At 40.5% G+C, this 23,621-nt stretch overlaps 1 protein-coding gene across 1 annotated transcript in view; it reads left to right on the plus strand.

The window, feature by feature from the left end:
- The window catches only part of SLIT3 (slit guidance ligand 3), a 394,890-nt gene that overhangs the window by 334,196 nt on the left and 37,073 nt on the right, over positions 1 to 23,621 (plus strand). Inside the window, 6 exon segments of the mRNA XM_075274737.1 lie at positions 5,318 to 5,386; positions 6,551 to 6,622; positions 7,029 to 7,100; positions 9,597 to 9,668; positions 12,937 to 13,100; positions 20,848 to 20,972. Coding sequence (XP_075130838.1) covers positions 5,318 to 5,386; positions 6,551 to 6,622; positions 7,029 to 7,100; positions 9,597 to 9,668; positions 12,937 to 13,100; positions 20,848 to 20,972 — 574 coding nt within the window.

Consider the following 23,621-nt stretch of genomic DNA (forward strand, 5'->3'; position numbering starts at 1 on the left):
TTCTGCAGTGTGTGGATGGGATTAGCCACAATCCTATCTACTTTGCAGGTAATATGCAGCATGTTTAAACTCTTAGTGGAATAGTCATAGCTACATAGTCTCAGTTTTTGCAAAACTGTTTGCTCCATTCCATAATTGATGCTATCAGGGATTTCTTGGGACGAGACTTTTACCCTACATTTAAAATGTCCTGGTAAAAATTGTTGCTTAAAATCCTAGCAGATCTAGTGCAGGGTTGTGTGCACACAGGGAAATGAAGATCACATGCTTTCTAACAGCAGCAAAATAGATTTTCCAATTTCCTGCAGAGTCTTCACCTCAGTGAATATATGAATATAAAGTTTACCTTCTTGCTTCTCGTCCCATGGGATTCACCACTAATGCTATCCAGAGGTTCTCTTGTTTGAAGCCATTCAGTTAGATCAGTATCTTTCATTTTCTTGAATAAGCAAATAGGAATAATCTTGCAGGTTTAATTAGATTTTAGTTCACTCCACATTTGTATTCTTATGTTAGAAAATAATAATGGGTTGAAGAATAAAAATGTGTCCTGGATTCTTTACAACTAGCAAGATCAGATTTACCAGTGACCACCAGATCAGCACCATGCTGAGCTGTAGCCTTAAATTCAATTAAATCCAGTATACAAGGGCAAAACTAATCTGCAAAAGTATTTTCTAATTCTATCTTGACAAAATTCTTCTTAGTAGGAAAATAATCCACTCAAATTGCATTTTAGTTTTCTTTCTACTAGTAATACTGTCTATATTTCAAGCAGTTCTGCCCTAAAATTTCTGTTGTGCAATCCTTGAAGGTCTTAGGGCTGCGTTCCTTCTGAGAAAGAGGGTCTACATGACATTGGCATTTCCTTGTCGGCACTGAACTCATAGGATCATAGTGATGTTTTGTCCCATAATCAAAGCATCGTTTTAGTAGGGGCAGTAGTTTTTGGGAAATTACAGCATCATAAACATCATAAAGTTCATTTCAGATGAGCCGTAGTCCATCCCAGAAATATGGCCTCTTGTGGAAGAAGATTTTTTTGGACTGAACACTGACTTCTGCATAGACCCTTAGATGTTATGTGCACGATAAGGTGTAGTGTACATCCAAGGTATAGTGTGCATCCAACATGTAGTGTACATCCAATGTGTAGCGTACATCCAATGTGTAGTGTACATCCAAGATATAGTGTGCATCCAACATGTAGTGTACATCCAAGGTATAGTGTGCATCCAACATGTAGTGTACATCCAATGTGTAGCGTACATCCAATGTGTAGTGTACATCCAAGATATAGTGTGCATCCAACATGTAGTGTACATCCAATGTGTAGCGTACATCCAAGGTGTAGCGTACATCCAAGGTGTAGTGTACATCCAATGTGTAGCGTACATCCAATGTGTAGCGTACATCCAATGTAGGGCTGAGTGTGCAGTGGAATGCATTGCAATACTTGAAGTGACATTGGACTGATGCTTTTTTTAGATAACAATATACATTTGTCCCTATCAGTATGTCTTTGGAATATGGGATGGAAATCCACGCAAACACGGGGAGAACATACAAACTCCTTGCAGATGTTTTTTTTGCCCTTGGCAGGATTTGAACCTAGGACTCCAGTGCTGCAAGGCTGCAGTGCTAACCACTGAGCCACCGTGTGGCCCCTGGACTGATGCATTTATGTCCATAGCAGCTTTGAATCCATTGTGATGCCATAGAGCATCGGAACGGATTGGAAGCCTATGAGGGTTGAATGCAACAAGGAATGCACTCGGATCATGTCATTGGCCCCACATCAGGTGCCCACTTGGTCATGTAGAAATGTTCTACTTTTCAGTACGTTAATATAGTTTAGGCTTTTTTAAGAGCCAATTATTTAACTGTATTTTGATTAGTCTTTTCCATTTCCATTAAACAACATTCACGAGACGAGGAAAAAAAAAAAAAAGAGTATAAACGTACCTACACACACAAGTACAAAGAAGTCAGCAATGAATAACAAATTATGATGTTAAAAGCAAGGGCCAATCATGTGCATACTTTACATATAGCTGTAAAATTGGTTACACACAAAAACAAAAGAAATCATGCTCAACAGTATACCAAGTAACCTGGCCTTAGTATGGCATAAAAACTAATCACAAAAGGAACGGAGCACACAATGTTCTGTTTACATTGCCGTCAGGGTCTTCAGCGAACCCTTAGTCAGCAGTCTCGGCTGCAGACAATTCTATTCTTCCCATCAAAATAACTGGACCATAACGTAACCCAGTGGCCCCCAGTATAAGTCATTGAGGTCTGTTGGGCCCCAGTGGTATTACTTGTAAGACTGATTCGGCAGGACGTTCTGTTATAAATAGAAGCCACAACTGTAGTGTGAACTCAGACATAACTATATCTATTGTGTTTTAAATCTTTTAGAGGACTCCGTTCTCATCCAGATTTGCAGCGCCTTTATTTTTAGAATGGGGGAGGATTCCTACTTTGCTGTTATGCGAAGCAGCGGATTTAGTGTATTTTGTAGCAACAGAAAAGCAGAATTCAACTCCTATAATGATGTGTTCAAAATGAAGAACTGACCCCGAACAGAAATCTATTTGGAATAAAAAGAATATCGAGATATAGGAAAAGTTTAAAAAATATATTAAAGGATAATCTCATTTTAGACATGTATCACCTATCCATGGGAAAAGCCATAAATGTCTAATAGATATGAGATCTACTTTTGGTTCCCTCTTAGTTTATTCTTGTCAGGGGTCCGATTTCCTTTCCCTTCATTGACTTTAAAGAGGGGCTTTCATGTCCTTGGACACAGTTTTATGTACTGTCAGAAGGGCGATATTGACAGTCTAGCTGGGCTGTGAGGAATGCCGCTCCTGACAGTAGTGTCTATAGCCCTGTACTGTCAGAGGGGGCATTCCTTACCGCCCAGCCATGATGCTGTGCTGTGAGGAACACACACTCCTCGTCACAGCTCAGCATCATGACTGGGGGGAGGGGCGCTCCTCACAGCCCAGCTAGACAGTCAGGAACGCCCTTCTGACAGTGAAGAGATATTGGTAACGGCACCAATAGCTCTTGCCCCGGGACACATAACAGGAAAGCCAACAGTGCACTGTCGGCTTTCTAGCAGTATATAAAACTGCATGTGCCCGAGGACATGAAAGGTCCTCTTATGTGTCCTTTTTACCCTATTGAAAATACAGAGTTCTGGGCACACAGCTAGTTAGCTCATCTCCACTCATTTTTCAGAGCTAATTTATGCACTTTCTCCAGTATGCAAATGGACTTGCAAGCGCTCATTTGTCAACAGGCTTTCTTAAAGGGGATGTGCAGGGTTAGAAACATGACTGATTTTTGTTTCTCAGTCCATTAGTCATATGGCAATGCTGTAATTTCATGTTTTCTAATCCTGCACAACACTTTGATGCTCGATGGATGCTTACCGATGCTAAAGGTCAGGGATTGCCCGAATCATTCACTGTAGTTTTTGTGCTATCTTACTATTCAAATGCAATTTATCCCTATTGATATGTTCATATTTGCATTGCTCTGTCTGTTTTGGTCCATTGGAGGACCAGAACAATAGACACACGGAACGCTAAAACAGTAGACACCAGTGGTACCCGATAGACACCCATAATGGGATCCATCAAGTATCTATTCTTATAAACTGAAACCACTGGACAAAAAAGTTGCACTTTTTTATTTGCTGATTTTCGAAGCACGCCATCTCCAAACAAGGAATCCAACGTAGATGTGAGCATAGCCTAACTCTTCCAATACCATAACATCAATGTCTGATTACTGATAAACTTTATATGAATTCCCGAGCATATTGGGAGGGCTGGGAATGTTTTTTCATAATTGCACTTTGGTGGGACTTCTCCACATGCACCCCGAATTATACTACATACAGGAATGCCCAATTCACTCTTCTTCTTGGAAAACTCTATCAAAGGCTGTATAGGTCTGTTTCTATAGGTCTCTAAGTCTCCCACCAGGTGCTGTAATTGGTTTATTAGGCCTAATTCATCCGACAGACTCCCTCTAATACACACTGATGGTCAGAATTCAGCCAAGTTTTTATTTTTTAATCATTTAGTTATTATTTTACAAGGTCATTTTATTTTTCACTTCCCCCTTTGTAATAAAAAGATCCTGCAAGAAGTAAAAGGAAAAACAGTTGAGTGTTGTAACTTTGATTTAATTCATAAAACAGGAAAATAAAATGCCAGATGTGAAATTCTATGGCCCGTAGCTGTTGTTAAAGGTTGGTTAGTTAGTGTGACCCTTATGTGACTAGAAGGCGATCATTCATTCAGAGTATTATCTGATGTAAGAATGATAGAGGTGCAGAAAGTGGCACTGGGGGTAAGAGAAAATATTAGGATGTCAATTCTGATATATCGACATGATTTTAGTATTAGGCATTTGATCCATATAAGATGGTGTCATTTGTATATGTTTCTTTTATATGTGACTGTCACTGAGATGAAAAATGTGCAGAACATTTACTACTTTCACTTATACTTACTGTATGTGGGGCCTGGAGGTCTGTTTGTCTATCTATCTCATATCTATCTATCTATCTATCTATCTATCTATCTATCTATCTATCTATCTATATATCTATCTATTATCTATCTATCTATCTATCTATCTCATATCTATCTATTATCTATCTCCTATCTATCTATCTATCTATCTATCTATCTATCTATCTATCTCATATCTATCTGTCTATCTATCTATATCTATCTCTATATATGTATATATCTAGAATTCACAACACTTTTTTATAACACAAGAATTATGGTTACTGCAGTAAGACTCCTATAAAGCATGTTTTCCACCTCCAAGCTTCTTCAGGCATTAGACATAAGGGAAGGAACCTGAACTCTTCATTTAATTTAGCTGCAAAGAAGCCTGTTTATAACCGCAGTATATTGGTTCAGCTTTGAATATGTGAATATAAGATGTCCAAAAATTTTTAGTGCCAAAACAAAAATTACAGTCCCGGCACCATGTCAAAACCATTATCCCCTTGCTGCTTGAATTGGCCAAAAGCAAAACATTTTGAGCAGTGAAGGACACGGAGCGCGCGCCCTCTCCCATTGATGGAGCTGTAATTATTAGCTAGCCATTCTTTCCCTGCCCTGGGTTCAGGAAGCAATGCCAACCATTACAGCAATTCTGTAATACAGAAACTATCCTTTTTTCAGTTTTTACCATGACTTTCTCTTAGGTTTCTTTCCATTCATACCCATTCTATTGTATAACACAGCCTCACGTTAAATTAATTTTTTTTTAGATATTTGGAACGAAACCATCTAACAGCAGTGCCAAAAGAGATCTCTAGTTTCAAGCATCTAACACTGATGTAAGTATTATATCTTCATCCCATGCTAACACAGCTCCTCTTAGGCCTGGTTCACATCTGCGTTCGGTATTCTGTTCGGGGAGTTTGCTTGGGGTCCCCCTGAACAGAATACTGAACTTAGACCCATATAGTCCCATAGACTATAATGGGGTCCGTGTGTATTCCGCGTGGTGTCCGCACGAGTCATGTGGAGAGGAAAGTAGTTCATGAAGTACTTTACTCTCTGCATGTTCCTTGCAGATACCGTGCAGAAAACATACAGACCCCATTATATTCTATGGGGTCCATGTGCTTTCATTGCTCACCGCTTGTCAATGCGTTGGGTATTCCAAGCGGACTTCACGAACGAAATACCGAATGCAGATGTGAACCAGGCCTAAGTATCCTATGCTTTCATACAGCAGCATTTAGTGCAACCTTGTAACAATAACTAAACCTTTAATAAGTAGGTATAGTTTTGCGTAAAGATTATTCTATATGTTGCTTACATAGCGGAACATTTGCGTAACAATGGACTCGTGCTTACAATGGCATTAGGTTACAATATTTTATCATATAATGACAATCACATTTAACAGACATTGCTACATACAGTCCAGATCGGCAACATTGATTGGAGGATGGAGCCAATCTGCATTTTACTGGTTAACCCGTATATTAAGTGCATGCACTATTTGGCTGCCTAGTAGCGCCCCCCTACAGTACAGTATAATACTACATGGGCTCCTCTTTTGTCACGTCTGGATAAGCTGCTCTTATTAATACGAGAAGAGTGCTGCTCCGATTTAATTTTTTTGATAATTTGGAGTGATATTTTGGGACTTTAGAAGAAATGACCAGCTTTCCATAGAGTTATGGTCTCAAGTTAAAAGCTTTTGAACTTCCAATGGTTGTCCGAGAACAAATAATATTGCAGGGAGAGGCGTCACCGTGCAGGGGAGTGTCAGGGCTGCATGATTTCTATATAATGGGTTACTGAATCTATATGTATGGATTTTCGCTCCTAGAGGGATTGCTTTTAGAGGAGTTTGTCTGAATTATTATGCAATTATCAAAAAAAATAAAAATTCTTTAGAAATTCTTTATCTGGAATAGTCTGTTTTATTAGACTGGTCACATACATCATATATACATGACTAATCATATCATATTTCTATGACTTAGAGATTTAAGCAACAACAGCATCAGCGTTCTGTCCAACTACACCTTCAGCAACATGACCCATTTATCTACACTGTGAGTATTGCGATATACCATGTTTATACTTGTTAACCTGATGTATATACATGAATTCATGTCCGTTGTATATAGTGAGTAAAATGGCTAATTGTTGGATGTAAATCTGCCGAATAGTATGACAACGTGTATCAGCATTCCTGTCTGAGTGTTTAGATCCTCATGCAAGGCTTATACTGCTAACCTAGTAGTTGCCCCCTAATCCTACATAATGGAAAGACGCTGCATTGATGTTGAATTGGTTGTACCTTCGCAAGGCAATATATTGCATTCTGCAAAGTGGTTCACATCCTGTATACTTCAGTAAAGGGCAATAAATAGACTCCATTCATGTATGTCAATCTAGCTTTTCTTCTTGCACAAATGGAGTGGTAAACCTAAACTTGAACATCATTCATTCTTGCAGGATCTTGAGCTACAACCGTCTGAGGTGCATCCCAGTTCATGCATTTAATGGCTTGAAGTCGCTACGAGTGCTGTGAGTATTGCTTGTTTAGTGATATTTAGTAACAGTAGGCTCCTTATTGAGCAGATAGTTTGCAGGCAGCTTCATGATCCAGTTCTAGAACTGTATTTTATTTTAGTTAGATCCAACCAACTAGGCCAAGCAAGCAAGACAAAGATCTTAATCTGTGCAAGCAAAATGTTACACTGTGCGCCCTGTAAAGGCAGCCCTTTATGTAATCCATGACATTGCATGTTAACAGGAGGTCTCATTGTAGACGCTAGAATGGAGTGTGTTAAAACATGTGATGTCTGGTGTGCTGTGGATCCAGTAGGTGGCGCTGTCAAAAATGCAGAGACTCCAAGTGTGTTAGCTAAGATAGGTCAGGTGGCAGAGCCTGATAGACCACATAGCTAACACTCTCGAGACAGCGCTACCTACTGGATCCGACACAGACCTGATGTAAACCAGTCCATTCTCCATCCATAGATGCACATGCTACTTTCCGAAGGCTACATGTGCATCTCTAAACCATCTCTGGGACCCCTATACCTGGGGAAAGTACAGCAGAGATGAGGTAGCGCAGTGGTGGAAGATTCAGCTATCAGACATACATGGTATATACTGTATATACAAATAAGAAAACCCCCTTAGGTATAAGTGTGAGTGTAGGACCAAGAAGGCTTGCACTACCCTGCTATACTCGTTGTCCTTTCCTAATATTCTGTTTCTTAGATTCTGTGCTGGGTTGAAACAGTAAATGTTGATACAGTTTTGCTGTTTAATATCATGTTGGTCTATGTTTTCTATCTATCTAACTTTCCCTCTCATGTAAAATAAAATATTTAATTGTTCCTACTACAGCGTTGACATAGGTTTTCCTGCTTAGGGTAAATCCATTTAAAGGTACATTAGTTCAAAATGAGATGAGAACTGAGGTCAGATGGAAATACAAATCCCATGACCTGAGTGCACGTAATATTTATTACATATTACTGCTGTGCCTTGAGGTTGAGCAAACAAACTCCCAGTATTGGGATCCCAAAACCCTGTCGGATTCTGCTGGGGAGAAGCTGAATAAGAATGCGTGCTTTCACTTTACATTTAAAATGCATAGGAATGAGTAGATTCCTGCTGGTCCAGAAGAGCGTGGTGTCAGCTACAAGTCTCACCGCACGTCATCTATACTGTTATTAAAAATCAATTCTCGAGAGGGAAGAAAAATGCTTCAGAGTGACAGTCTGCAATCTGTTGTTGTCATTTATTCATTATCTGCGCTCTCTAGGGATATGGAAAATGAGAGTATCAGCAAAACAATTCCAGCTCTTTCCGTCATACAGTATACATATGTACAAATTTATACTCCAATATTAGGATTCTGACGATTGTTATAAACAGGAGGGCCACCACTTGGTTATTTAGTAGAAGCCGAATGTACACGTATAGAGCCAGCTACATTTGCCTTCATTGAAAAATGAAAAGCTCAAATCAAACAATCCTTCTGTTTTATACAGAAATAAAAACCACACAAACTACTGGGTTCACTAGTTAAAGTACTAGCAGACTCTCAATAAAACCAGGAGTGAATAGTTGTCGAGTTTGTCCTCGGCAAACCACATAAATCCGCCCCACTACCCATATAAAATGTGTATTTTTAAATGCTACAGAAACAATTGTTATAGAGCTGACACTAAGGCCCGGTGTGATCGGGAATAGTCTAACCTTCAAGTCATTGGGTAACCAGCAAAAATCTTCACCTATGGCTCGTGTTCCCAAACCAGTGGCTTGGAAACTAAGATAAGATAAGATAATCCTTTAAAGAGGAACTTTCACGTCCTCGGGCACATGCAGTGTAATACACCGCTAGAATGCTGAGAGTGCGCTGAATTCACGGCTATCCCGTTCTGTGCCCTTGGTGAAGAGCTATCGGTGCCGTGACCGTAGTTCTTGAGTGTCAGAAGGGTGTTTCTGTCAGTCTGTCAGAAACACCCGTCCACCTAGTAACGTCTATTACGCTGTCCTGTGACAGGGGTCTTCCTTACCACCCAGCGATGATGCTGAGCTGTGTGGAATGCCCCCCAGTACTAGTCTATGGACGAGTACTATCAGGAGGGTAGGCAGTACCTAAGAGCATTCCTATTCAGCTCCTGGTCCTCTCCCTAGAAGTGAATAGGATGGCTCTGGGCATTCACTGTAGCCCTGGAGCCCTCCTATGTTGGCAGCATCTTGTACTTCTAACGCTACTGGAGCATGTACATTGAATTGTCCCCCGAAACTTCTGTGAAATCCTGAAAACTAGGAGGGGTCGAAACAAAAAAGCATAAAAGCCACAACACAGGACAATTTCTGCTAACCCCCCCCCACCACCACCACCACCACCACCTTTTCTCTTTTTTAATATTCTGCATGGCCAACACTATCTACTATATCTGAAAGTGACGCATGACCTGCTAAAGGCTATAGACATCTACTCTACTGTACGTTTCTAATTTATAGGGTTTAAGGTCGCTGTGTTTTGTATCCTTTTAGTACTCTTCATGGGAATGACATCTCTACCGTTCCTGAAGGATCCTTTAATGACCTGACTTCATTATCCCATCTGTAAGTACATCATCTGACATATATGTGCTAGGAATAATAGCGTGCATAACCCATCTATGATATCATTTGTCATTCAAGTATTTGCTGTATTTGGACAGTAGATCAGCTAGCACTTTGCCAATCCCTTTATTATATTATACGTTATGTTCCGCAGAACAGAAAAATTGAAATGTTTCACTTGTGTTTATTTTTGCTGGCTGTGCGGTTGTCCTCATCATTCATTGCCATGCGATTAACTTTTTTTTCGTCCAATGCATTATTTCCTTACATGAGATGTAGGTGTAGAGTGCTGCTTTAATGGACACCATATTCACGGGTGAACCACTGACCTTCCTTGTAGGAACAATTCCCCTGCCTTCAGCAAAACAGCTCAGTGTAGAGTTCAGATGGTGAACGCACATCCCATAGAATCAGGTTAAATTACTGATTTTGAAGGTAAAAACACAAAGAGGATTTTCACCCAAAAATATAAAGCTTGGTTACTTACGGGGTCATTGTCATTTTTCTATTCAGTTGCCATGCCCAGAATTGAAGTAACAAAGGTGATGACTAAGGGTTAGTTCACACGTAAATAACATGTGGCTTATTTTGGCATCGAAAAATCTGCTAGCAGAAAAAAAAAAAAGCTAGCAGTCTACATAGACTAACATTGTATGGAGGAGGATTATGACGTGAATTCCGCTGTCAAAATCCTCCTCCATGTTCCCGTGTGAACTAGCCCTAATACGGCTGCACTTTCCTGATTTCACTTTTGCAAAACTGACCACCACAACAAAAAAAAAATCACGCCGATACGAATTCTAAAAGCCGTTGCTTCTTCCAATACCACCGCGTGTGCTAGAAAAAGAGGATAGTTACTTCTCTTTTAAATGACAATTTTAACCCTTAAAGGATGCAGGATAGTTTGTGCCCGGTTGTTAATGCTCCATTATGTTTTTTCATACTTTCCTTCCCTGCCTTCCAAAATTCTTAACTTTTTTCTTTTCCTCTCGATATAGCTACGGGAGGGATTATTCTTTGCGTGATGAGTTGTACTTTGGTTTTGGGAGTACATATATTGTTTTGATGAACTTTTTAAAAAAGTTTTAGGGGTCTGGGTGAAAAAAAACCCAGATACTGTGATTACTATTAATCATGGCATCCCAAGGGGTTAATCCCCCGGAGTCAGAGTATCTTCCGACCTTGGTGGCTAATCCCGGGCCTCTGCTATGTAATACTGCCAAGTGCTGGAAGATTCAGCGTCAAAATCCTCGCCAAAAAACTCTGGGTGCATTGACCCTGAGGGTAAGTTCACATGGAGTTTTCTGGACCGGAACCTGAGGCGGAGGCTGCCTAAGGTTCCGATTCAAAAGCCGGGTAGCCGCAACTGAAAGCCGGTGTACTGCACCAGCATCCAGCTGCGCACTCCACTCCGGATTAGGCCCAATGAATGGAGCTAGTCCAGAGGAGGGAGTGTCTTCAGGCCGAATCGTGAGGTGACTCGGCCTGAAGAATGAATACCTTGCTTCTTTTTTCCAGGAGCCGGAAGGAACGGCTACTGGAAAAAAAAGACCTGAGCGGCTCCCATTGATTTCAATGGCAGCCGTCATTATGGTCAGGATTTTGAGGCGGACACAGCCTCAAAATCCTTACTTTTCTTTTACTTTTTTACTTTTTTGGTAGAGTTGGAAGGGACCTCAAGGGCCATCGGGTCCAACCCCCTGCGAGTGCAGGTTTTCCTAAATCATCCCAGCTATATGTTTATCCATATTCCGCTTGAAGATTTCCATTGATGGAGCGCCCACCACCTCCCGTGGCAGCCTATTCCACTCTCTCACTACCCTCACTGTCAGAAAGTTTTTCCTAATGTCTAATCTGTATCTCTTTCCCTTTAGTTTCATCCCATTGCTTCTTGTACTTCCTTGTGCTAATGAGAATAGGGTAGATCCCTCTGCACTGTGACTACCTTTCAGATATTTGTAGACTGCTATTAAATCTCCCCTCAGCCTTCTCTTCTGCAAACTAAACAATCCCAGTTCTTTTAGCCGCTCCTCATAGGACATGGTTTGCAGACCTTCCACCATTTTGGTTGCTCTTCTCTGGACTTACTCCAATATATCGATATCTTTCTTGAATTGAGGCGCCCAGAACTGTACACAGTATTCCAGGTGTGGTCTGACCAGGGAAGAGTACAGCGGAATAATGACCTCTCTTTATCTAGATTCAATGCTTGTCTTAATACATCCCAGAATTTTATTAGCCTTTTTTGCAGCAGCACCGCACTGTTGGCTCATGTTGAATTTGTGATCTACTATTATGCCCAAGTCCTTTTCCCCTATGCTATCACTTAGTTCTATTCCTCCCATACTATATATGTTTTTTACAATCCTGACCAAAAAACTACGTGTGAACTTACCCTTAGGGTGCATTCACACGGAAATGGTGCTGAATATGGTGTGGAATCCACCTCAGATTCAGTGCTGAAAAAAAAAAAGCCTCCAATTGACTTCAATGGGTTCCTTTAGCAGAATGTGAATGCACCCTTACTGTTGAGCATTGAAAATACTACTGGAGATAACACTAAGGCTGGGGCTCCACGTTGCGAAAACGCAGCTTATTGCAGATTTTGTTGCGTATTTTTGAGCCAAAGCCAGGGGTGGATTAAGCAGAGGCAGAAGTATAAGAACTTCCTATATTTTTCCTATTACTCTAGTAGCCATTCTTGGCTTTGGCTCACAAAACCGCAGCACAATCTGCAACGAAAAAAGCTGCGTTTCCGTAGCTTAAGTCGCTTTCTACTTTGCCTTTGACATCATAGTTGGCATTGTTTCCATTTTTGCTTATTGATGGGGGATCTTGAAGGTTTCCACCAGCTATTCCCTATCACTGAAAACGGCAGAAACTTCTTACTACAGTTAATGAACATTTTACCCAAATGAAAGTCATGTTAGTGTTATAGGACATCGGCTGTATTAGATCACACGCATCTAGCATTTTTTTCAGCCCATATTTTTGCCATCCATTCTGGAGATAATAGGACGCTGGAACAATTCCTGCTGTGTGTATAATAAGAGAGAGGCATTATCTGCGGACTAATAACTTATACTCGCTTTTCACTTTCCGATTACATTACTTAACGTGGAATAAAGTGATAATTTCCCCATTATTGTCCTTTTCTTTCCTAATGTCATTTCCAGGAGGTTAATTATATTTCTTATGGTATCGTCCAAATAAAGAAGCAATGCATGACGTGAATGACAAAGGAGGTTGTGCTTTTTTAATATTTCAGTGCCCTTGGAACCAACCCCCTGTACTGTGACTGTAATTTGCGCTGGTTATCGGAATGGGTAAAGGCGGGTTATAAAGAGCCTGGTATAGCGCGGTGCAGCGGGCCTGAGGATATGACTGATCGACTACTGCTGACTACTCCAACACAGAGATTTCAGTGCAAAGGTAACTGTCCTCTTTTTATTCCTATATTAATAGTCCATCTCCAGACTGATATAAAAGAATTTTTTGACTAAAACTAAGGCTTAGGTGTGTTTCCCTACATGGAGCCTCAGCCAAAGGTCTCCTATATACAACGTTGTGCAGTCTCTGGGTCAGTGAAAATGGTACGAATGACACACAGATTGGTATCCGTGTGTTATCCTTGGTTTTCACTGACCCGTATAATCCCAATAAATTGAAAGATTTGCAATTATAGACAGGTATAGTTCCTCCTTCATAATTTGTGGCTCTTTAATTCAACCCGGAAACAGCTGCAAAAACTATGGCTGTGTGTCTGAGACCATTGAAAACATGTGTCCATACTTTGATTCATCATTGTGGATCCGCAACTGTGGACAAAAGTACATTTGAGGACTAAAAGTCAGTTTAGCAGACAGAAGGGAGCAGGGAATGGCCTGATAACAGCAGAAAGAACATTGTCTTCTGATAAGATATATAGCAAAGCATCTTATAGTCACCTATACTATTGATTTAGGCAAAGTTTGTTGTGAATGTACTGACCATTTAAGGTGCTTTCAATAGCTGATGTCTGACACCTGTTGCTTCCAACCCCATAAACCCATATACACAAAGAGCAACCCCGTGCATGTATTATCAATAAAGAGAATAAAGGTGTAGGGTAGTGGTTTACCTGCCTGAGGCCTGGTTCACATCTGTGTTCTGTTAGGAAAGTCCACTTGGGGACCCCCTGAATGGAATATTGAACATATTGACAAGTGGTGAGCTTATGAAAGCACTTGGACCCCATAGACTATAATAGGGTCTGTGTGTTTTCCACACGGTGTCCACATGGAACATGCGGAGAGAAAACTACTTCATGAACTACGTTCTTCTCCGCATGATTTGTGCGGAAAAAACACGGACTCCATTATAGTCTATGGGGTCCGTGTACTTACATAAGCTCACCGCTTGTCAATGCGTTCGGTACTCCATTCGGGGGGGTCCCCAAGCGGACTTCCCTAATGGAATCCTGAATGCAGATGTGAACCAGGCCTGAGTGAACAAAAGATCAGGCTGATAAAATTTACCATGTAGAATCTTTCCTTTCTCTAACAGCATCTGTCGGGGAGTGTAAGGAGGCCCCCATCACATAGTATATGGTAGTCTACCATTGCTACTAAATTTGTGGGTTTGTCCAAGTATTGTCTTGTGTGTTTAGTAGTCTTTCGCAATCGATATAGTATGTTCAGGTGAGAAGAACAAGACAGAGGAAGATGAGACTCCACGGACTGTTATACCCCAAACCACCCACCCCACCCCACGTCCCCATATAGCGGTCATCAACTAAGAGGAAGATGAGACTCCACGGACTGTTATACCCCAAACCACCCACCCCCCATACCCACCACTCACCCACCCGAATCCAACTCCCCCCCCCACACACTTTACTAGCTTTGGCAATGCCAAATATCTATTCGGACGTGCCAATAAAGCCTGTTTGATTTGAATATATATATATATATATATATATATATATATATATATATATATATATATATATATATATATCCCTTTATCTGTGTCCCTCCTCCCATGCAAACCACTTTACTTGTCATTTTAGGTTTAGATGGCAATAAATGATTCATTATAATATCCTATACAATATGCAAAGTTCAACGTGGTAGAAAGACTATAAAGCTGCCATGTTCTTCCATTTTACTGTACTGCAAATTTATTACAAACTCTTCTGCCTGTAAAATATGCCTTACAGCTAACGCTTTATTATTCCAATGTATCCAGCCTTCTTTTTATGAGAATTCCCTTATTAATTCAGCCTAGTGCCCACTGAGTGACGCTCGACAGTGCCACATATGAAGTGAATTGCATGCGCACCGTATATCAATGTATATCTAAGTGAAACTCAACTGCCTTTCCTTTTTCCCTTGGAAAGCCGCGTCCTTAACACTGCATGTCCGAAAAACCCAGGTGAACGTTTAGTAGTAGAAAGTGGTTCCCAAGAACCCGGGGCCTGTACATTGGAATCTTGTCTGCCATGCTTTCGGACATGCACCATAAATCACTATTCATATCGACTCATTTGGTTGTTTGCCTAAGAGAAAATTGCAATTACTTCATTTATATTTTATGATCCCCAACTCCAGAGCCAGCAGAGGAAATTAAAATTGTGTCTGTAGAAAGTGCATCTCTATGGAATTAACACTTAAGAAGCTTTTTTAACACATAACTACTCAGACATCCCATCCCGAAAAAGAGTCTGTTATACACAGCAGATACCAAGACACAAATGTTCTAATGAAAGCAATAATAAAACACATATAAATCAGACAGCGCCTTCCTATTACGTTTATAGGCTTCATTATTTTCGGTATGTGCTTATTATTATTAAGCTGTGGATGTACAGTCAACAGAACTCTCCAAGAAAATCCTGATATTTATTATACTTTAACTAGGCTTTATGGCTATGTAACTTTTTCCTCATTAGTATTGCAAGTGTACATCCCCGACTTAATAGTGTTATATAAAATACTCTATAAAGCAAAGCGTTGCTGCGCTTTTTATTATCAAGGGGGGAAATGCTGCTTGTCTTAATGGAATATATAAAAAGGAAAGATTTTAACAAACAGAAAACCATTGGCCTGGAAGCTAGGTGATCACCAAGGCTCAATCTGACTCTATGGACGAAAAATGGCTTAAAATACAAGACGTACGGATGAATGGACGGAAAAACGTTCGGTGCTATTCATACATGCATGACCAAACACACCATTGATCCTTGGGAGTCTCTTGGGATTCTCTTATCCGGTTAGAAGACATGACGGAGGTCAAGCCGAGCTGTGACATTGCAGATACATGGCTGTTGTGTTAATGCGATTGCTGATAAAGACTAAGAATATATAATGATTCAGGTCATGATTCTTCACCTCGCTGCCCTGGGAAATTGCTATCGACCGGTTGTCAGCAATGCTGTGTTACCTGCATCGTGTCGTCCAACAGCTTAATGGTCTCCTTGCATAGATTGGATTATGTTAGTTAACAGGACCATTGTTTATTAGGTTTATAAGCAAAAAAAAAAATCCAATATCTAATAATTTGTTATTGAATTATAATGAATTTTTGGGATGGCACATCATGTAAAAAATTACAGTATAGATCACGTACAGTGGGGCGCAGTACGCCAGCCATAGGAATCCTCGCACCCTGGTTTCCCAGAGATATACAATATTCCATACCTCATTCATCATATTCTATGTGATGGAAACCAGTTGTCGTATCATTACATCATTAGTGAAAACTCACACCATAGATTCTGACAGTGAAGGAAATCCTGTACTATAAGCTATATTATCAGGAAACTCAAACCTCTTTCAGCGCCATATGTGGTTGTCACATTTGTAGAACTGTGAACCATCCTGGAGTACCACCTCCTGGGCATCATATTTCCTCTAATGCCTTGAGTCTGAGTGAGAGTCTGAATGGCGGCTTAGTGATCAGCAGACTTCTAAGTTTTAGCTTGGCCAAGCATAGTGTTTGCATACTTGCTTGAGGTTTAATAAGTTTTGCAAGGACTTTTGCCCTTAAAGGGTTATTCCCATTTTATAAAATCATGGCTTGGATATTGCTAGGATATTATATCAGTGATAGGTTATAAAAGAGAGAAACATTTCCTAGATTGGATCATGGAGCTGAATGATACTACTAAGCACAGACACTTTTCAGAACATCTGTTTTACCCTGTTGCGGTACAGGACCGGTTGCGGTTGTACAGCTGTAGTACAGGTGGGCTTTGACAAACTAGCTTGTTGTTGGCATCTTATGACTATTTAAAGGGAATGTATCGTAAGAAAATAACCAAATTTTCATGTTAAAAATATTTATTTTTTTAGAATTATTAGTAATATTTAAGTTCCCATAAAATAGAAATAATGCAGTTCCAACTGTGACCACTAAGCTTAAAATAATCTGTGACTTCCTGTTTTCTGGAGATGAACCATAGGTCATACATACAATAGTCTGGAGCATATCCTATTGGCCATTGGTCTCTGTATAAAAAGCCAGTATTTGCTATGTCTTAATTTTATTTAGAGTGTGTGAAGTCAAGGACCATCAACAAGGACTGCGCTTTACCCGTAGGATTTTTGGAGAACTGTATTTTTATTGAGATTCACACACGACGGGGTTCGGGTCACACGACCCTTTTTCAAGTGTATAGGAACTCAACTTTCGTCAGACCCTCATGTCTGAAATAGGTGATGAGATTTCCTCGATAGGCTTTGTCCGGTACCCCTTAGATGTCCACTATATCCTTCAAATTTTGGGGTCCCTCAGGCCCAACTAAAACGTGTGTAACTAGTGGTTAATTTTATTTAGTGATTTAGTAAATTTCCTAAATTTAAAATTGTGGACTCAAAGATAATAAAAAAGTGGCAAAAATAATTGCTAATAAATGGACTGGTTATAAAAGTAAGAACAACATCCAGTTGGAGTCTTAAACCAAGCCATTAAAGATCACTGGAACCTGAGTTTTGCGGTACAGTCTCGGCGTTAATAGTGGCCATATTGTATCGGGGTGTCATAAGCAATTAAAGTATACTGTAACAAATGACATAAAAAAGCCTGTTTACGGCTTGGCAGACGATGACGTTGAACTGTAAATAATATAGGTTATTTCAACATGTAAAAGATAAGTTGATTTGATATTCAACACGGCACAGATTACTTGGCACCAGCGAATGTAATTCATAACCTGCCAAACATCCCGACTGACCCTGAACAATATTTGAGCCAGTTCAGCTCTATTAAATTAATTGCTGAACTTTAGGAACAGGTCTGTATTTATTCTAAGCCTTTTATATATTGTGGCTCACATTGTAAGTATTATGTATGCATATTTAGAACATGTGTTCATGATTAAAGACAATATTAATTGCTTTTTCCTAGGTGGAACTTTACAACAAGTATTTTAAGGTCTTTGTTCTATAGTGGAATATCAGAGCTAATAAAAAGCATGTGTACAATGTATCTGGTAATCTGCTCTTTATTGTAAGGGAAGTAAGGAAAGGTCAATGATTATTAGGCGGCAATTATTGTTGGTGACGTGAGGACAATCGGCTTTTAGGAGATCACTAGGGTTCAGCGATCGTGTTCGGAAAAAATCGGATTCCGATCGGCGATCGAGAAAATATCGCGATCGGAATTCCGAACACAATCTTTTTAGGTGGGATCGAGATCGGTAGTATTTCCCACAATGCTTTCACACTGAGTATATAGTGTATACTCAGTGTGAAGGCTCCGCTGCGGTTCCATAGGAATGAATGGAAGCAGCCGGCACACAGCCTTAACCCCCTGCGCGCCGGCTGCCTCCATTCATTCTAATGGGAGACTAAAGTAGCATCTCTAGTAGCTACTTACCTCCAGAGATGGCTGCTCCGCTGCTGGTCGCCTCACTGCCGCTCCAGCTGCAGTCTTCTTCGCCTCGCTGCCCCCTCCCTGCCAGGTTAGGAGAGTGTGGGCGGGTACAGGGCGGGGAGACGTGACGTCTCCCCTCCCAGTACCCGCCCACACTCTCCTAACCCGCCCACACTCTCCTAACCTGGCAGGGAGGGGGCAGCGAAGGGAGAAGACGACTGCAGCTGGAGCAGCAGCGAGGCGAACAGCAGCGGAGCAGCCATCTCTGGAAGTAAGTGGACACCAGGGGGGACTAAGTAGCCAGAGGATTAAAAAAAAATCCTCTGGCTACTTAGTGACTCACTACACAGCATGGATTCTAACAATTCTTAGATTCCATGCTGTATAGTGAATAGGATTGCTTTTAAAATCCGATCTCTGATTAATAAAAAAAATCCCATTGACTTGCATTGGGATCGGAATTGGGATCGAGATCGGGTTCGAATGAAAAATGATCGGAAATCGGATTTTAAAATCGATCCTGAAAAGTCAGGATCGGCTCAACCCTAGAGATCACCTATCATTGTGCTTTGTGTAAGGTATCTGTAGGAAGACACTGTCGTACAATAAGCCACGTGCAGCCGATGCTAATAAGAATGTAACAAAAGCGCAAAAAGAGTGTAAAGCAAAAAAGTGATGTAAATTATTACAGTCCCGTTCCTTTTTATGTCCATATCCCCATTACAGTGGTTACTATAGTGTCTGATCATCTATTTTATCACGGATGGTTCTGAGAGCACTTCATAAGGTCCCTATTGCCTGTATTTTACATGTATGGACTTTTGTGTGCCAGGTTGGTTGTTCGGTAGGTGCCAACGTCTTGCATCTAAGGCTGAGGCTCCAAGTTGCGAAAACGCAGCTTTTTTGTTGTTGTAGATTTTGCTGCGTTTTTTTGAGCCAAACGCAAGAATGGCGATAAAAGAAATGAGAAATATATAGGTAGTACTTACACTTCTATCTTCTGCTCCATCTACTCCTGGTTTTTGCTCAATAAACCACATCAAAATCTGCAACAACAAAAAAACTGCATTTTCGCAATGTGTGGCCTCAGCCGAAAAAGTTTACCTTTACAAATATGGATTCATAACACTGAAGAAAACACTGATGTGTGAATGGGCCTTAAGGATGTCTCTGTCAGCTCTATAGACGTTGGTGCTTTGCGCATGCTTGACTGTGGTCTAGTGATTTGTGTCCATTCCCGCGGCGGTACCTTCATTAATCAGTCACTTATGATCTATCCTGCGATTCTGTAAAAGAAAAACAATGTATGTATTGTATTAACTAGATAAAAGATGTAAATATTTGACTCTAAAGATATTATTAGAGACAACCTTTTACCAGGTTTAAAGGGATCCTATCATTAAAACTCAATTTTTTCTCACTAACACGTCAGAATAGTCTTAAGAAAGGCTATTCTCCTACCTTTAGATGTCTTCTCCGCGCCTCCATTCAGTATAAATCCTTGTTTTCTTCGGTATGCAAATGAGTTCTCTCGCAGCACTGGGGGCGGGCCCCTGCATTCAAACAGCACTGGGGGCGTCCCCAATGCTGTGAGAGAACTCTCCAGTGTCGCCTCCATCTTCTTCAGGAACGTCCTCTTCACTCGTCTTCCTCCAGCTCTGGCTTCAAACTTCTTACACAGTAAGTGTAAGCAGCCATTTTCTTCTGGGCGGCGGGCATGCACAGTTTGAACCCAGCGCCAAAAGAAGTTGTGAAGAGAAGCCGTTCCAGACGTAGATGGAGGCGGCGCTGGAGAGGTCTCTCGCATCAACTCATTTGCATAACGACGAAAACTGGGATTTATACTGAACGGTGGCCCGGAGAAGACATCTAAAAGTAGGAGAAGAATAGCCTTTCTTAAGGTGAGAAAAAAATTGAGTTTTAATGATAGGATCCCTCTAAAGAGCCCAATGACATACATCGCCTGATAGGTGATGTCACTCTGAGTATTTTCATATTTTGCTCATCCAAATCTGTTCAGCCATTCCAAAGATATAAGCCCTTTTAATGTTTGGCTTTTCAGACCTGGTAAAAGTTCCTCTTTAAACCATGTGTGAAGAGGAAATCTAAGTAGTCATGAATCTTGCTATTTTCATCATCAATGTTTAGTCAGCCATTAAAAGATATCAACCACTGAGGACTCTAAATTTGTATCCGCTTTATCTCTCTAATGCCATAGTCCAGTTTAATATGCTGTTTGAGATCTCAATACGTATGACTGTGTATTTTATTTGTAAATGGCAATACTTGGTTTGATTTTTTTCTACAACTTCTTCCATTTTAGGCCCAGTAGACATCAACATCGTGGCAAAATGCAACCCGTGTTTTTCTAACCCATGCAAGAACAATGGGACATGCACCAGTGACCCTTTGGAATTCTATCGTTGTACTTGCCCCTATGGATTCAAGGTAGTTCATTTTTATGTTCGCAATGTGTTACTTGGATGCTTAAATGAAAATTGATCTGTTTCATGCTGAGCTTGATCATTGTCTTCTGATTAAAATGACTAAGCCACCAGTCATCGAGAGAATTACCCTCTGAAAGTTTAAGCAAAAATAATAGAAATCTCAGTAGTGTAATATGATAAAAGGAAATTCTTCATTTAGCTTTTAATTTATATCAAATAAGGGTCAGCATACGTCAAGACATAGAACTTTTGCTGTGTGCTAACCCTTGGAAAGAACACATACTTGGTAACATAGATATTGAGGAAAATTCATCAAGACTGGTGTTACATATTGCAATGTCGATGTACTATGCTGCGGAGAAAATACTTTTAGGCGACAATGTATTGTGGTATTTCCTGCAGTGATTTTTACATAAAGGGAACCTCTGCGGACTTTACTGCTTCCATTATATCTATAGGGAAACCACCGATGTGTCTGTAGAGATAATTCACATGCTATGAATTCCAAAACCGCGAGTCCGCTGCGGGTATTTTCATGCAAAGTGGGGATGGGATTTGCTAGAATCCCATTCACTATGTTTTGACTAAAACGCCGCATTATTTTCCAAGGGACACGGCCTAAGACCAGGGCCCCACACGTCGGAGACACCGCGATTTGCCCACCGCTGGAACGCCCCGGGTAAAATTGCAGCGGAAGCGCCGTGAGAAAATTTGTGGCATTTTACAGTAACTTCAAAGTGGATGGGATTCTTGCAAATCCCATGCCCAGTTTTTGGGACAAAACTATAAAAGAAAGCAACTATATGCAACCACTTTAATGGCTCTCTAGCTCTCCATGAAGGGAGCCGGCTTAGATGTAACTATAATTTATGTTAGTGTTTAGTGTAAATTATAGATAAATTTTTCAGCTTAATTTTTTTGTGCAAAAACAAACTGATGCAGAAGGCTTAAAGAACTATCCTATTGTGTGTAATCTTACTGGGTCACATCAATGCGCGGTCATCGGTCATTACTTGTATGTCACTTTTAGCTGTAAGCTTTTGCTTCTTTTCCCTTCCTTACAGTATGTTATTGATATTCGCTAAAAGGAATTTACCACCAAGGTCATGCAAATAAATCTTCATTTGCACAACTTTGGAAAATGTAAAACAATCTATGAAGTGTGAACATTCCACATTTCCTTTCGGAAACATTTTATGCAAAACAGGCTCCGTCAGATTTCTGTCCCGTGTTCTGATATGGCGCACTTTTTGTCTAGAGACTCGGAGTTTATTTTCTTCTAAAATAAACTTACCATATAATACAGTAAGATGATATACATTACATATTTGCGATAAGCCTCATTAAACTGGGGTCTGCAAAATATTCGTTCAGCCATTAACTAGGTCATTTTCTCAAGCACACAACTGTCTTATTTTTGGGGAAACACGGTAGGTCATTTCTCAAGCACACAACTGTCTTATGGCCGTACATAACTAGGGTGGTCTATAGGTGTATGGGCCCTACCGTACCTGTATGTTCCCCGCACGGGTCATGCGGACAGGAAAGTAGATCATGAAGTACTTTTATGTCCACATGTTCTGTGCGGACACCGTGCGTAAAGCACATGGACCCCATTATAGTCCATGGGGTCCGTGTGATTTCACTGCTCACTGCTTGCCAATGCATTTGGTAGTCTGTTCGGGGGACTCCCCAAACGGATTACCGAACACAGATGTGAACTGGGCCTTAGTATCTTTACTAAAAGGTGCAGTACACATTAGTGGCCATCTTATATATTACTTCTTACAAACCTGATTGGCTCATGATTCATAACCACCAGGACCTGAGGGAAAGTACAGTTGTCAGATGCAAATGTGAACCATATGAGATGTACCAGGCTGCTCCTTAAAAGAACCAGGTTAATTAAATAAGAATGTCTTGCTTCCTACTCACCAAGCAGCCCCACACAAGTCTGCCCATATGGAAGCGATTCCAGGGCCTTTATAAATTGTCCGAAATCTGCTCTCTGAGCATTTGTTTTTACTTGTTTGATGTCAGTTTGGGGAAATTCTGCATAGAGCACTACATCAATGAAGTAAAATAGAAAATACCTAACCTATAGCGTTATGGGATCTTTGGACGTTATTACATCCTGTTGCAGAAATGAAGAATTCTATGTAAAGTACTAAGTATATGCTATTGAACTTTTTATTAACCACAAATGCGTCTCAGGACAATTTCTTATTTAAGCATTCTCTTGGTCATTAGGTTTTAATATATTGTATTGAATGACATTGATTTGTATTAATGAACTGAGAATGTCATAAATCTGACAGACAATCTTAAAGGTAATCTGTCACCAGAACCCAGGATATCAACCAAGGCCTGCAGATAGATAGGTTATGGTCACCAGATCCAGCATATCACCCCAGCCCTGCAGATAGATAGGTTATTGTCACCAGAACCAGCATATCACCCCAGTCCTGCAGATAGATAGGTTAGTGTCACCAGAACCAGCATATCACCCCAGCCCTGCAGATAGATAGATTAGTGTCACCAGAACCAGCATATCAACTTAACCCTGCAGATAGATAGGTTAGTGTCACCAGACCCAGCATATCACCCCAGTCCTGCAGATAGACAGGTTAGTGTCACCAGATCCAGTATA

Source organism: Leptodactylus fuscus, chromosome 5 (assembly GCF_031893055.1).
Source record: "Leptodactylus fuscus isolate aLepFus1 chromosome 5, aLepFus1.hap2, whole genome shotgun sequence".
Classification (NCBI taxonomy): domain Eukaryota; kingdom Metazoa; phylum Chordata; class Amphibia; order Anura; family Leptodactylidae; genus Leptodactylus; species Leptodactylus fuscus.